Below are 14,327 nucleotides of genomic sequence, written 5' to 3' on the forward strand. Positions count from 1 at the left end.
CAAACTTACACGAAGAAAAAAGTGACACAGAAAGTAGCTAAACAACATTACAAGGTAGAACACAGGCCAAACAAAGTGGCTTACCAATGTCTTAGTACGTGGCTGTTTCAAGTTCACAAACAAAACAAAAACCTTAACCCATGTAAAGAAAAAAAGAAAAGAGCTTGTTTAAAAGGACCACAAAGCAAAAAACCCAAAAAAATGATGTTTAGCGAAGGTAAAAAGAAACATTTATCCCAGTCAAACATTTATCAACCATAGGAACAGATTTTTGGAACAGTTGGAAAAAGGAACTAACTGGGTTAGATTTAAGTTTGTGAAGCTAGCTAGTTGAAAAAGCAACATTTAGCCATGGCTGAACTAAAACATTATCAAGCCTAGGAACAGAATTTTAAAGGGGTACTCCGCCCCTAGACATCTTATCCCCTATCCAAAGGATAGGGGATAAGATGTCAGATCGCCGCGGTCCCGCTGCTGGGGAGCCCCGGGATCCCCGCTGTGGCACTGCGCTATCATTACAGCACAGAGCGAGTTCTCTCTGTGCGTAATGACGGGCGATACAGGGGCCGGAGCAGCGTGACGTCATGGCTCCGCCCCTCGTGACATCGCGGCCCGTCCCCTTAATGCAAGTCTATGGCAGGGGGCGTGACGACCGCCACACCTCCTCCCATAGACTTGTATTGAAAGGGGTGGGCCGTGATGTCACGAGGGGCGGAGCCATGACGTAACGATGCTCCGGCCCCTGTATTGCCCGTCATTACGTGCAGAGCGAACTCGCTCTGTGTTGTAATGATAGCGGGGTGCTGCAGCGGGGATCCCGGGGCTCCCCAGCAGCGGGACCGCGGCGTACTGACATCTTATACCCTATCTTTTGGATAAGATGTCTAGGGGCGGAGTACCCCTTTAAGGTAGAAAAAGGAACTACCTGTGTTAGGTTTACCTTCTGCGCATTTTATAGGTGCATCAATTGCGCCAAATTTAACAAGTGGTTTGCAACAAATGATAAATCTGGCGCAAAAACGCACCATTTGTCGCAAAAAAACATACATAAAATCACACTTTGCTACACCATTATTGATAAATGTCCCTCATAGTCTGTGAAAGTTGCATCAACTGAAATGGAAAGTGACTAGATTCTGTTTCTCGAGTCTAGAGTTGTACTTTTCTAAGCTATATTCAAGTATATGGGCTGTACTGAATTGCATCAGTAGTTAAAGGGGTACTCCACCCCTAGACATCTTATCCCCTATCCAAAGGATAGATGATAATATGTCTGATCGCTGTGGTCCCGCCGCTGGGGACCCCCGCAATCCCCCTCCTGCACCCGGTGTTCGTTTAGAGCATCGGGGACAGCGCCGGTGGCTCGTGATATCAGGGTTGCGCCCAGCTTGTGACATCTCAGCCACGCTCCCTTAATGCAAGTCTATGGGAGGGGGTATGACTACCGTAACACCCTTTCCCATAGACTTGCATTGAAGGGGCATAGCCGTGACGTCACGAGCGGGGTGTGAACATGATTTCACAAGCCTCCACCCGCATTGCCAGTCTGGATGTCTGGGGTGCTGCAGTCGAGCTCATGGGGGTCCCCAGCGGTGGGACATCCTTTGTATAGGGGATACGATGTCTAGGGGCGGAGTACCCCTTTAAGTAAAGTTACAGTGCATCCAAACCCTGGCTGTCAGAAGTCTCACTCCTCGGCTTTGTGTAAGGGAACAGCTACCTTAGAACAGAATATTGTGGAGGTCATGGAGGAACGCTGGGTTGCTCACTCATCACTCCCGTAGACACCACATATGTGCTGGAGAAAACTGCTGTTATATCAGAATTTCGGGATTATTGGATACTGGCTAAACTGAATTCTCCTGGATTACGGAAAATAATAAAAAAAACTGTACTGATACATGATTATTTTCCTAGGAGGTGATAATAAGACACAGTCCAATATGAATCAGGCTCAGACTGCTTTATAACTCTTACACAACTTGAAACTGTCTAGTTTACATTTACACCAATTTTAGACTTAATTTTACACCATAAATGCATCTTTGGCATATAGAAACCATGCTTCTTTTGAATGAAGCCATGCCCTTTTTTGGCACAAATGGCGCCAAAATTTAGGTGTAGGCAATATTGATAACGTGTTCCAAGACAAATTTAGATGGTTTGTACGTTACACAAACAATAATTCATGTCAAAGCAATATATATATATATAATTAAATATACTCAGAGGCAGTATACAGTGAATGGTATTTATTGAATGTAATATCATAATATGGAGCCAAGCAAGAAAAGCATAATATGTGATCATTTCTATGCAAGACAGGCTTCTAAAAATGCTCACATTCTGGATGGGATCAGCTCTGATGAGGCGACCCCTCTAATCTGCATTCTACCCCCCCCCCCCCCCCCCCCCCCCATGTCTATACATGAAGCACAATATATTCCTGTTACCTGTAAATGACCACATTGTGCATTTTTTACCTATTTATAGTAGTCTGTGAGTAGAAATAGCCAAGATGTAATGTAATGTAAGATGTAAGGAAACATAAGGGAGGAACTAGAGTTCTCAAGAATAGGGGGTGAGGGGGCTTAGTGGGGGTATGGCCAGAGGCAGTAATTAGTGGGGCAAATGGCTGGAGGCTTTAAGTAGGGGCTGTTTTTGTTGGAAGACAGGTGAGAAAAGATACTAGGAAAGGGATCGGAGATGGAGATGAGTTGGGGGAATTAACAGAGGAGAAAGTAAAGGAATAACAGATTGTTTTCATACTTATAGGATTAAGCATTTCTCTATTATTAAATATATTATGGCCCCTGGACTAGATACATGAAGGGTTAAATATATATTTTATTCTATAGTAGTACTTGAATCCATACCCCACAGACGGTAGAGACTGCAGATGACATGGCTGTGTTTTCTTACATGTTTGTGACCATAGCTGTCAGGGGGAGCTGTCTCTTTACTTTAGGAGTAGATTAAAGCAGCCTGAGATTTTTGCATTGGGGCCCAGTATTAAAAGTTCTGCCACTGCTCCCAAACGTCCCTCTTGTAGACCTTAAAAATAGATGTGTATTAACACACTTACTTTATTACCCCAGAACCATTTAAAGCAATTTGGATAAGAAAAAAGAAAAACGATTTTTTGGGGTGAATTTGGACTAATATTTGTATTAAAATTAATAAAAATTTGTAGATATCCCAGAAAAAAAAAAAAAAAAAAAAGAATAATTCAATAAAGGAACCAGTAGTGACCCTCTCTGACTGTGCAAACATTTGGGAGGCATGGTTGTGAGTATAGAAGTCAGGGTATGTGTATTGTCCTCCTAGTACTATACACAGAATAATAAGGGTACCGTATTTTTCGCCATATGAGACGCACTTTTTCTTCCCCAAAACTGAGGGGTGGGGGGGGGGGAAAGTTGGTGCGTCTTATATGGCAAATACACATTCAAACCCTGTCCTATCGCGGCGGTCCCTGCGGCCATCAACGGCCGGGACCCGCGGCTAAAACAGGACATCACCATGCAGTGATGCCCTGTATTAACCCTTCAGATGCGGCGATCAAAGCTGACCGCTGCATCTGAAGCGACACTAACCCGGCTGCTCAGTCGGGCTCTTCGGGACCGCGAAATCGCGGTGTCCCGAAAAGATTACGGGACACTGGGAGGGACCTTACCTGCCTCCTCAGTGTCTGCTCCGTGCCGGAATCCCCTGCATGGCCGGCGCTCTCCTTCGTCGTCATCACTTCGTTGCGCACGCCACCCCCGTCATCCAATAGGAGCGGCATGCGTAACAACATGATGGCGGCGACAGAGAGCGAGGATACCGGGCAGCAGAGACATTCCGGAGCGATGGGGACACCCTGGGGATGCGGCGATAGCGATGGAGGGCAACATCCAGGGCAGCGGTGACGGGTCCGGAGTGGCGGGGACACGTGAGTACTACCTCCTATACCAGTGGTATTCAACCTGCGGACCTCCAGATGTTGCAAAACTACAACTCCCAGCATGCCCGGACAGCCAACGGCTGTCCGGGCATGCTGGGAGTTGTAGTTTTGCAACATCTGAAGGTCCGCAGGTTGAAGATCACTGTCCTATACTTTACATTGTATTTGGTTCAGAATCTTTATTTTCTGGATTTTTATCCTCTAAAATTGGGTGCGTCTTATATGCCGGAGCGTCTTATATGACGAAAAATCCGGGTAAGTCATCATTGCTATATATTCATCTGACGTTCTAGATAGGAGGGACCTAATTTTAGCCTTTCAATCTACTGTGCCTGAAGTAATAAAAGTATCATTTATAAAGCAATAAGTCACAATACAAGCTACAATGATCTCCATGATACAAAACAATCCCTTCCTGTAATTCTACCGCATTGTCTGCCTGAATATTGATCATTTGTAAAGCTGTCACAACATATTATTACCAGCGCTAGTACATTAGTCTTTCTGTCTAAACACCTAGATTAGCAAGCAATACAATTGTAAAATTCAATAAATTAAAGTTTTGAGATGAATATTGTATCTAAAATCCCCAGAAGAGGGACCCGAGAGCCATCCCTGTAGCTGCTCCAGCCAACATTCCCATAGCCATGTCTCCGTCATTGTCGTAGTATCTCTCTCTGATGATGATGTGGTTAGTAGTTCCTGGTCCTGGGGGGAAAACATAGAAAATGGGGGATTTATTAAAACATGCGCAGAGAACATTAGAGGCAGGTGCCCACAAGTTTTGATAATTCTCCCCCAACGTGGGGGAATAAAAATGGCGTGCAGGGTGTCAGAAGTAGGAAACTTCAACTCATTTTAGTCTAGCCGGGAAATTAAATCAGAGGATTATAAACTTCCAGGTAGTAGCATTTTAAAGGGGTACTCTGCCCATAGACATCTTTCCTCTATACTAAGGATAGGGAATAAGATGTCTGATCGTGAGGGTCCAGCTGCTGGGACCCCCCGTTATCTCTGTGCAGACACTATGATCTGAATATAAAAGCCAGGTGCTGCAAAGAGATCGCGGGGGTCCTAGAGGCCGGACCCCTGCGATTAGACATCTTATCCCCTATCCTTTGGATGAGGGATAAGATGTCTAGGGGCGGAGAACCACTTTAAAAAATTAGTCCAGGAACCTTTTAGACACTAATCCCCTATCCAAGAATAGGGGATAAGTGTATGATCATGGGGGATTCAACCACTGTGACCCCCTGCGATCTCCTGTACCAATCCCCGGCTATTTACGCATCCCCATAGAGGAGATCGCAGAGGGTCCCAGCGGTCAAACCCCCCGCAATCAGACACTTATCCCCTTTCTTGTGATAGTGTGAGACTCCAAATCAGCATTGAAATGAATAACCAATAAAGAATTATGCCCATGGTCATCACTTGCACCACTGATCCTCCATTGTCTGCAAAAGTGTTCGTTTAACCCATTCACGACAATGGACATCTATACTCGTCCATGTGCCGTTAACTGGGTATGACGCGGGCTCCCGACTCGAGCCCGCGTCATACCGACCGGCCCCAGTTGATCCTTGTAGCTGGGGGCCGCCGTTAATAGCCGAAATGTGGCGAACCCTTTAGATTAATAGCGGGGGGGCCATCCACCCCACTGAACTACCAGGGATGGGATAAAGGCACCTTTAGATGCCGCCGCAGCACGATCATGGGGGGCGATCCACTGTGGAGGTAGCCAGAGGGCTTACCTCTGCTCCTGTACCGGTTCTGGTGCCCAGAATGATAAAGCCTGGCAGAACCAGGCTTTATCAATTGAGCACAGAGCACACAGATCAATGTGGTTCTATGGAACCACATTGATCTGTATGTGGAATCAAATGATTCCTCCTAAAAGTCTCCTAAGGGGACTAAAAGGGTTAAAAATAAAAAATAAAAAACAATTTCAAAAACACACACATTAACCCCTTCCTTATTAAAAGTTTAAATCACCCCCCTTTTCCAAAATTCCATATAAAAATATATAAACATAATAAAAACAAACATATGTGGTATCAGCGCATGCGCAAATGTCTGAACTAAAAAAATATATCATTAATTAAACCACACGGTCAATGGCGTACGCGCAAAAAAATTCCAAAATAGGTTATTTTTGGTCACTTTTTATACCATAAAAAAGGAACAAAAAGTAATCAAAAAGTCCCATCAAAACAAAAATGGTACTGATTAAAACTTCAATTTTCATGCATTAATTTTCGTGCATGTAGTTATGATTTTTTCCAAAAGTATGACAAAATCAAACCTATATAAATAGGATATAATTTTAAACTTATGGACCTACAGAATAAAGATAAAGTGTCATTTTTACCGAAAAATTTGTAGAAACGGAAGCCCCCAAAATTTACAAAATGGTGTTTTTTCTTCAATTTTGTCGCACAATGAGTTTTTTTCCGTTTTGCCGTAGATTTTTCGGTAAAATGACTGATGTCATTACAAAGTAGAATTGCTGGCGCAAAAAATAAGCCCTCATATGGAATTGAAAGGGTTATGATTTTGAAAAAAAGGAGGAAAAAACGAAAGTGCAAAAACAGAAAAACGCTTGGTCCTTAGGGGGTTAACGCAATGAGGAGGTTTTAACCCCTTAAGGACCCATGACGTACGCGTACGTCATGAGTCCCGGTCCTGCGATATAATGCGGGGTCACACGGCGACCCCGAATTATATCGCGGCGGGCCCGGCGTCATAGTGAAGCTGGGACCCGCCGCTAATAGCGCACGGCACTGAATGCGGTGCCGCGCTATTAACCCTTTAGCCGCGCACTCAAAGCTGAGCCGCGCGGCAAAAAACAAAAGTGAAAGTGCCCGGCTAGCGCAGGGAGCTGTTCGGGATCGCCGCGGCATAATCATCCCAAACAGCTGTAGCACAGGGGGAGGTCTTCTTACCTTCTCCTGTGCTGTCCGATCGCCGAATGAATGCCTGAGATCCAGGCTTGAGCAATCACTGAAAACACTGATTGATCCATTCCTATGGAGATGCATCAATCAGTGTTAAAGATCAGTTAATGCAATGTTATAGCCCCCTATAGGAGCTATAATATTGCATAAGAAAAGTGTAAAAAAAATCATTAACCCTTTGAATTATCCCTTCCCCTAATAAAAGTTTGAATCACCCGGCATTTCCAAGAATAAAAAAAAAAACTGTGTAAATAATAATAAACATATGTGGTATCGCCGCGTGCAGAAATGTCCGAATTATAAAAATATACCGCTTTTTAAACTGCACATTTAATGGCGTACACGTAAAAAAATTACAAAGTCCAAAATAGTGCATTTTTGATCACTTTTTATACCACAAAAAAGTGAATAAAAAGTGATCAAAAAGTCTGATCAGAACAAAAATGGTAATTTCAGATCATGGTGCAAAAAAATGAGCCCTCAAAGCGCCCGGAACACAGAAAAATAAAAAAGTTATAGGGGTCAGAAGATGACAATTTTAAACATATAAATTTTTCTGTATTCATGATTTTTTTCTGAAGTGATACAAAATCAAACCTATACAAGTAGGGTATCATTTTAACCGTATGGACCTACAGAATAAAGATAAGGTGTCATTTTTACCGAAAAATGTACTGCGTAAAAACGGAAGCCCCCAAAACTTACAAAATAGTGTTTTTTCATCAATTTTGTCGCACATTGATTTTTTTTCCCGTTTCACTGTAGATTTTGGGGTAAAATGACTAATGTCATTACAAAGTAGAATTAGTGACGCAAAAAATAAGCCATCATATAGAATTTTAGGTGAAAATTTTAAAGAGTTATGATTTTTTAAAGTTAAGGAGGAAGAATTAAAAATGAAAAAAACGGAAAAAGCCCGGGTCCTTAAGGGGTTAAGGACAAGGTTTCACTCTTTACTTTAACTCAGTTCCTTCCCCCAGTGACGACAAGAATATTTCCTTTATTCGCCATCATTTGCTCCTGGGACACTGTGCTCCTCAGTGTTTCTTGATGTGGTTCTCAAGATGTGAAAGATGAAGTCAGTAGGATTTTGGAGGACAGCCCCCTCACATTCTATGTGACAGTCTGATTGGTTGCTGTGGGTTGATAAATCTCCCCCAGAGTGTTTCGCTTGTGAGAAAATATTAATCCCCTCAATGGTTTCTATTTTATAGGTGTAGTAGCATCTCCTGCCATTTTATCTTGAGCAGACTTAGGCCAGGTTCACACTACAAAGAGGGTAAAATGCGGATGGATGGGTTTTCCGTTAACCTTTTCACACTGATTGGTACACACACCCCTCAGCACTCCAGAATGCATTTCCTGATTTTGGTCTCTGCCAGGTCAGCAGGAGTCCAAAGTCTGTGCAAGAGATGGCACCTAGTGGCAGTATTTTTAAACACAAAAAAAACATATAAAACATAATTGTAACATTTTTTTAAACAAAGTACATTAGAAAGTTTTTTTTATTTACCATAAGGAGTGCAATAGCAAAAATTTGTTGTAATGACAGTGCCCATTTAACCCCTTAACCCCTTAAGGACACATGACGTACTGGAACGTCATGTGTCCACTCCCGATCTATAACGCGGGGCCACGGCGTGGCCCCGCGTCATAGCGGTTCGGGCCCGGCCTCTAACAACGGCCGGGACCCGTGGCTAATAGGGCGCGGCATTGATCGCTGTGCCGCGCGCTATTAACCCTTTAGACGCGGCGTTCAAAGTTGAACGCCGCGTCTAAAGTGAAACCGAAAGCATGCCGGCTAGCTCAGTGGGCTGTTCGGGATAGCCGCGGTGAAATCGCGGCATCCCGAACAGCTGACAGGACAGCGGGAGGGCCCCTACCTGCCTCCTCGCTGTCCGATCGCCGAATGACTGCTCAGTGCCTGAGATCCAGGCATGAGCAGTCATGCGGCAGAATCATTGATCACTGGTTTCTTATGAGAAACCAGTGATCAATGTAAAAGATCAGTGTGTGCAGTGTTATAGGTCCCTATGGGACCTATAACACTGCAAAAAAAAAGTGCAAAAAAAAAGTGAATAAACATCATTTAACCCCTTCCCTATTAAAAGTTTGAATCACCCCCCTTTTCCCATAAAAGAAAAAACACAGTGTAAATAAAAATAAAAATAAACATAAATGGTATCGCCGCGTGCGGAAATGTCCGAATTATAAAAATATATCGTTAATTAAACCACACGGTCAATGGCGTGCGCGCAAAAAAATTCCAAAGTCCAAAATAGTGCATTTTTGGTCACTTTTTATATCATGAAAAAATGAATAAAAAGCGATCAATAAGTCCTATCAATGCAAAAATGATACCGTTAAAAACTTCAGATCACGGCGCAAAAAATGAGCCCTCATACCGCCCCATACACGGAAAAATAAAAAAGTTATAGGGTTCAGAAGATGACAATTTTAAACATATAAATTTTTCTGCATGAAGTTATGATTTTTTCCAGAAGTGCGACAAATTCAAACCTGTATAAGTAGGGTATCATTTTAATCATATGGACCTACAGAATAAAGGTAAGGTGTCATTTTTACCGAAAAATGTACTACGTAGAAACGGAAGCCCCCAAAAGTTACAAAATGGCGTTTTTTTTTTCAATTTTGTCTCACAATGATTTTTTTTCCCGTTTCACCGTAGATTTTTGGGCACAATGACTGACGTCATTACAAAGTAGAATTGGTGGTGCAAAAAATAAGCCATCATATGGATTTTTAGGTGCAAAATTGAAAGAGTTATGATTTTTTAAAGGCAAGGAGCAAAAAACGAAAATGCAAAAACGGAAAAACCCCCGGTCCTTAAGGGGTTAAGGACTCAGCCCATTTTGGCCTTAAGGACTCAGACAATTTAATTTTTACGTTTTCATTTTTTCCTCCTCGCCTTCTAAAAATCATGACTCTTTTATATTTTCATCCACAGACTAGTATGAGGGCTTGTTTTTTGCGCGACCAGTTGTCCTTTGTAATGACATCACTCATTATATCATAAAATGTATGGCGCAACCAAAAAACACTATTTTTGTGGGGAAATTAAAACGAAAAACGCAATTTTGCTAATTTTGGAAGGTTTCGTTTTGACGCCGTACAATTTATGGTAAAAATGACGTGTGTTCTTTATTTTGAGGGTCAATACGATTAAAATGATACCCATTATTATATACTTTTATATTATTGTTGCGCTTAAAAAAAATCACAAACTTTTTAACCAAATTAGTACGTTTATAATCCCTTTATTTTGATGACCTATAACTTTTTTATTTTTCCGTATAAGCGGCGGTATGGGGGCTCATTTTTTGCGCCATGATCTGTACTTTTTTTTTATACCACATTTGCATATAAAAAACTTTTAATACATTTTTTATAATTTTTTTTTAATAAAATGCATTAAAAAAGTAGGAATTTTGGACTTTTTAAATTTTTTTTCGTTCACGCCGTTCACCGTACGGGATCATTAACATTTTATTTTAATAGTTCGGACATTTACGCACGCGGCGATACCAAATATGTCTATAAAAAATGTTTTTTACGCTTTTTGGGGGTAAAATAGGAAAAAACGGACGTTTTACTTTTTTATTGGGGGAGGGGATTTTTCACTTTTTTTTTACTTTTACTTTTACATTTTTTTACATTTTTTTTACACTTGAATAGTCCCCATAGGGGACTATTCATAGCAATACCATGATTGCTAATACTGATCTGTTCTATGTATAGGACATAGAACAGATCAGTATTATCGGTCATCTCCTGCTCTGGTCTGCTCGATCACAGACCAGAGCAGGGGACGCCGGGAGCCGCACGGAGGAAGGTGAGGGGACCTCCGTGCGGCGTTATGAATGATCGGATCCCCGCAGCAGCGCTGCGGGCGATCCGATCGTTCATTTTAATCGCGAACTGCCGCAGATGCCGGGATCTGTATTGATCCCGGCACCTGAGGGGTTAATGGCGGACGCCCGCGAGATCGCGGGCGTCGGCCATTGCCGGCGGGTCCCTGGCTGCGATCAGCAGCCGGGATCAGCCGCGCATGACACGGGCATCGCTCCGATGCCCGCGGTTATGCTTAGGACGTAAATGTACGTCCTGGTGCGTTAAGTACCACCTCACCAGGACGTACATTTACGTCCTGCGTCCTTAAGGGGTTAAAGGGTACCTCTCATCAAAAAAACTTTTGATATATTATAGATTAATGTATGCAGAATAACTTTACAATTGCATGTTATTAAAAAATATGCTTCTTTCTATTTAATGTTCCACTTTGAAGAAATGACCACTAGGGGTCTCCCTACCAGTCCTGGCAGCAAGCATTTCAGACTCATGCTGGAGTCCTAAACACTACGAGCTGCCAGTCTGCTTTGTTCACAAAGGAGAACACTCAGAGCTGCCAGCCTGCTTTGTTCACAGCCTGTTTGGCTGTGAACAAAGCAGGCTGGCAGCTCTGAGTGTTTAGGACTCCAGCATGAGTCAGAAATGCTTGCTGACAGGACTGATCGGGAAAAATACAATAGAAAGATGCATATTTTTCATTAACATGCTATTGGAAAGTTATTCAACATTCATTAATCTAAAATATATCAAAAGTTTATTTGATGAGAGGTACCCTTTAAAGGACATTAAAGGGGTTATCCAGGAATAAAAAAAAACAGAGATAATTTCTTTTAATGACTACTCCCTGTCTGTCTCCAGGTTGGGTGTGGTTCTGCAGCTCAGTTCCATTGAAGTGAATGGAGCCACGTTTTATACCATACACAACCTGGGGACAGACATTAAGCTGTTTTTGAAAGAAATTAGCTCTGTTTTTCTATTACTGGATAACCCCTTTAACAAGTATAGCTTGGAAGAAAGACAAGACAGAGGGAATATGATAGAAACCTTTATATACATAAAAGGAATCAACAAAGTAAAGGAGGAGAGTATATTTAACCCCTTAAGGACCAGGTAAATTTTTCTTTGTGAGGGCTTTGCTTTTTCCTCTTTGCCTTCTAATAGCCATAACACTTTACATTTTCCACCTATAGACCCATATGTTTTGTGTGCCACCAATTGTACTTTGTAGTGACATCACTCATTTTACCACGGCTAAACGAAAATAAAACTGTAATTTAGCAACTTTCTGGGGCTTCCAGTGCACTTTTTGGTAAAAATTACAAATTGTTTTTTTTCTGAGGGTCCATATGATTACAGTGATACCCAATTTGTATAGGTTTTGTTTTACTTTAATACTTTAAAAAAATTATTAAACTTTTTGTACAAAAAGCAGTATGCTTAAAATTGTCCTCCTCTGACCCTATAACTTTTTATTTTTCCATATATAGTGATGTATGAGGGCTTATTTTTTGCTCTGTGATCTGTATATTTATTGGTACCATTTTTGTTTTCATTAAAGGGTTACTCCGCTCCCCAGCGTCTGGAACATTGAGCTCCTTAACGCTGTGTGCGGGCTTCCGTGTTCACGCCCGCCCCCTTGTGACATCATGGTCTGCCCCCTCAATGAAAGTCTATGGGAAGTGGGCGGGATGGCCGCCACGACCCCTCCCATAGACTTGCATTGAGGGGGCAGGACGTGACGTCACATGACGGGGCGTGATGTCACAAGGGGGGGTGAAAACACGGAAGCCCGCACACAGCTTTAAGGAACTCAATGTTCTGGACGCTGGGGAGCTGAGTAAACCTTCAAACTTTTTGATAGCTTTTTAATAATTTTTTTATGGTTTATGAAGTGACCAAAAATACGCAATTCTGGACTTTGGTATTTTTTTTATACGTACGTCATTGACTGTGAGGTTTATTTAACATTATATTTTAATAGTTCAGACATTTACGCACACATGTTTATGTTTACTTTTGTTTACTTTTTTATTTACAAAATGGGAAAAGGGGATTATTCAAACTTTTATTAGGGAATTAGTTAATTCACATTTTTTATTAATTAAAAAAAAAAATCGAAATTTTTACTATTCACCATGTGAACATTGAACAATGCTGTTTCATAGCATAGCATTGATCAGTGTTATCGGCGCTCCATTGCTCCAGCCTGCCATAGCTGACTGCATTTTTCTGCAGGTGTTCTAATAGATTTTTGACATTTTAGATACTGCAATAAACTTTGACTGCAGTGTCTAAAGGGTTGATGCTGGACATCAGCCTGATTACCGATGTCCGACATTAGCCAAGGGTCCCGGCTGCTATCAAATGGATATGAAGCAAGCTACTGAGCTCGCTTCGATGACCTGCCGCACGACTGCGCCGTATATACAGAGGTAGTCGTTAACGGGGTTAAAAGAAGAAAAACTACCACTAGAGGACATACTCTTATATTAGAGGGGCAAAGGTTTCTATATAATATCAGGAAGTATTACTTGACCTACCAATAGGGAGGCCAATTCAGATACATGCACAAATATGTAATAACAATCTCATCTTTAAAGGGGTACTCTGGAAGAAAAGTTTTTTTTTTTTTTTTTAAATCAACTGGTGCCAGGAAGTTAAACAGATTTGTAAATTACTTCTATTAAAAAAAATCTTAATCCTTCCAGTACTTATTAGCTGCTGAAAACTACAGAGGAAATTATTTTCTTTTTGGAACACAGTGCTCTCTGCTGAATCACAATCACAGTGCTCTCTGCTGACATATCTGTCCATTTTATGAACTGTCCAGAGCAGCATATGTTTGCTATGGAGATTTGCTTCTACTCTGGACAGTTCTTAAAATGGACAGAGATGTCAGCAGAGAGCACTGTGCTTGTGATGTCAGCAGAGAGCACTGTGTTCCAAAAAGAAAATAATTTCCTCTGTAGTATTAAGCAGCTAATAAGTACTGGAAGGATTAAGATTTTTTTAATAGAAGTAATTTACAAATCTGTTTAACTTTCTGGCACCAGTTGATTAAAAAAAAAAAAGTTTTCCACCGGAGTACCGCTTTAAGCAGAGATTCTACATGTGCTGGTGCTTTTACACTCAGTTCAGGCTGCAATCTTGGGTTCTCCAGAATATTTGGCCATGTGACAATGACATCATTGTACAAAGCAGAATGTGGTTTTGCAAACAATACAAATATTATTCTCAGTGCCGCGTCCTTGGATCACCAATGAGTTTCACAGATTACATAAGGCCTTTGATGGTGAAGGTCATGTGACATTTAGCCACGTATTCATGTGTTGATAGGACTCTCAAATATACACAACTACCTCATTCAGTAAAGGGAATCTGTCACCAGGGTTATACTGCGCTGAGTGCAACTTAAACCTCGTGAAAAGGGCTATAAGGACTAACGTGGTGACCCAGTACAGAATATTCACAGAATACAGCATCCTGCCCATCCTGTGTGGCAGATGTTGCCTTCAGTGTCCATCTTGGGCCCACACTACTCAGGACTCTATATATCA

General features: G+C 41.7%; 1 protein-coding gene across 2 annotated transcripts in view; it reads right to left on the minus strand.

The window, feature by feature from the left end:
• Positions 1-4,062: 4,062 nt before the first annotated feature.
• The window catches only part of PLEKHB2 (pleckstrin homology domain containing B2), a 68,859-nt gene continuing 58,594 nt past the window's right edge, over positions 4,063-14,327 (minus strand). For both annotated transcript variants that reach the window (XM_056564570.1, XM_056564569.1), the window contains exon 8: positions 4,063-4,654. In XM_056564570.1, coding sequence (XP_056420545.1) covers positions 4,527-4,654 — 128 coding nt within the window. In that variant the 3' untranslated portion in view covers positions 4,063-4,526. The remainder of the gene's footprint in view (positions 4,655-14,327) is intronic.

The sequence above is a fragment of the Hyla sarda genome, chromosome 3, assembly GCF_029499605.1.
Source record: "Hyla sarda isolate aHylSar1 chromosome 3, aHylSar1.hap1, whole genome shotgun sequence".
In the NCBI taxonomy this organism is placed as follows: Eukaryota; Metazoa; Chordata; class Amphibia; order Anura; family Hylidae; genus Hyla; species Hyla sarda.